The sequence below is a fragment of the Perkinsus marinus genome (genome assembly GCF_000006405.1).
Source record: "Perkinsus marinus ATCC 50983 genomic scaffold scf_1104296947802, whole genome shotgun sequence".
Lineage (NCBI taxonomy): Eukaryota > Perkinsozoa > Perkinsida > Perkinsidae > Perkinsus > Perkinsus marinus.
The window spans coordinates 1-1771 of record NW_003210462.1 but is presented as its reverse complement, the minus strand read 5'-3'; the positions used below and the strand labels follow the sequence as shown (position 1 = coordinate 1771).

Here is a 1771-nt window from a genome sequence, read left to right as displayed (position 1 = left end):
GAAATCCTCGCAGTGGATGTTTTGGTCATTTTGGTATCGGCAGGTGTCGTCGCCATGATATGTGCCGAGAGAGGGGATGCATGAGGGCTGCTTTCCATGAGGGGTATTGTGTTCGGCATCAAGACTTGGTCATCGCCGATGCTCTGGCGGGGACCCATCAACCAGTTATGGAGGTGAATGCAACCAGGATGCCCCATGGCGGGATGGACGAGGGAAACGTTGATACTTCGGGGACTCCCACCGCTTCGGAGGCACCACCAGAAGGCACGGTGAGTCGATCAACATCAATGACTAAGGGTGATATATGATGCTTGGTCAGGTTGAGTCTAGGGTACACCAACAGCAACAAGGGCAGCAGCAGCAGCAGCAAGCGATAGGCATCAACGAGGGTTCGCTGGTTATCCCACATGTTGACAACACCAATGTGTCGTCGTCGTCATCATCAGCACGATTCTTCCCCTCGCCGCCCGGTCCAAGCCACGTTCAGTACACTGACGAGGAACGTGCTGCTGAGGCAGTGGCTGCAGTAGTGGTCATGGAAATGGAGGCGGAGCGACAACAGAGGGGCGGAGGAGAGAGTCAGAAGTCTATTGATGCGCTCAAGGATTAAGTCGTGGCATTATTTCAATTATTGTATTTGTATCATCAAAATCGTTGGGTCTGAAAGGAAGCGAGAGTTGTGTTCAGATCGTTGGCGGGCGCGCTCGTGTGACATAGGTCGTCGGTTCGATTCGTGGAAGGAGCATTTTGAAAGGTTCGATCTTGTCTCGCCATCAATGACAACAAGCGCACCCAGCGAGAGCATCCGAGGAGACGCGCCTACGTTCGCCTTGGACGGTTGTGACTTCATAAGGAACATGATTTGTGAATCGGACTTTCTGGGAATAATCGGATACGCTGTAATACTCAGCTCCTGTGTTGCGACGTTTACCCATTTGCGCCTCAGACCTATTTCGGCCTATTAGAGTCTTCCGACATGCAGGAGGAGGACATCATTCGGGCTGTTCGTAATCATTGGATGGAATATGATGTCAACCCAAGCCGTAAGGAAGTATTCGATTGCTGAGTTGGATTTGTCAGTAACAGAGTTGCTTCGAATCAAGAAGAAAATCGTATTAGTTGTCCCAATGTATATGCCTTATCATCATTTTGAGAGATATGTATGAGAGAGAAGCTCCCTCGGTCGCCTTGTTCACTGATTGGTTCGTCTGAATTCAGTGGTGGCGATTCATCACTCAAAAAATCTCACCACGGAGTTACTCGAAGTCTCTCGCTTCCTACAGTTTTATGGACTACGGTCGGAGTGGCTGCCCTCAGGTGCAATATTGGATGAACTATTCTCGTTAGAAGTGGATGAGACCGTCGCACAGAGTATCGATTCTAAGGATAAGGTAATCGGGTTTTCAGCTTTCTTGGAATGGCTTTCGATCGTCGCTTTGACAATGTGAGGATATATTTCCGTTTATCGCAGTTGAGCTCGGGAATTTTACTTTTTAGTTATGAAAATTTACGCACTACTTAGGGTAGAAGTGTACAGGAAAATTTCCCTCAGAATTCTCGTATTATCACCAACACACGTTGTGACCATGTGCATACTTTCCCATACTGATATGGTCTATTCGAACAATGTGATTTTCCCTTATTACGCAAGTGCAGATCTTCTCCTCCGTCCGGGATGCGAATACAGAGAGGCCGGTGACTCGCAGTCAAGTAAAGAAAGAGTCCACCCCGACGGTAGGCAGTAATGACAGACATCCTCCGGTGACACCAT

The 1771-nt window shown here is 48.7% G+C and overlaps 2 protein-coding genes across 2 annotated transcripts; both read left to right on the top strand.

Annotated features, from left to right (window-relative positions):
• Nucleotides 1-188: 188 nt before the first annotated feature.
• Pmar_PMAR008858 (hypothetical protein) lies at nucleotides 189-610 on the top strand (the record flags this gene model as incomplete). Its single annotated transcript, XM_002779119.1, has 3 exons — nucleotides 189-269; nucleotides 320-389; nucleotides 447-610. 3 exons carry the CDS (start codon nucleotides 189-191, stop codon nucleotides 608-610), a joined length of 315 nt encoding a protein of 104 aa, XP_002779165.1.
• A 166-nt stretch (nucleotides 611-776) lies between these two features.
• Nucleotides 777-1043, top strand: Pmar_PMAR008857 (hypothetical protein; the record flags this gene model as incomplete). The annotated part of the gene is made up of 2 exons (XM_002779118.1): nucleotides 777-899; nucleotides 947-1043. Coding segments are annotated over 2 exons (220 nt in total), but the record flags the coding sequence as incomplete, so codon positions are not given.
• Between the last annotated feature and the right edge of the window lie 728 nt (nucleotides 1044-1771).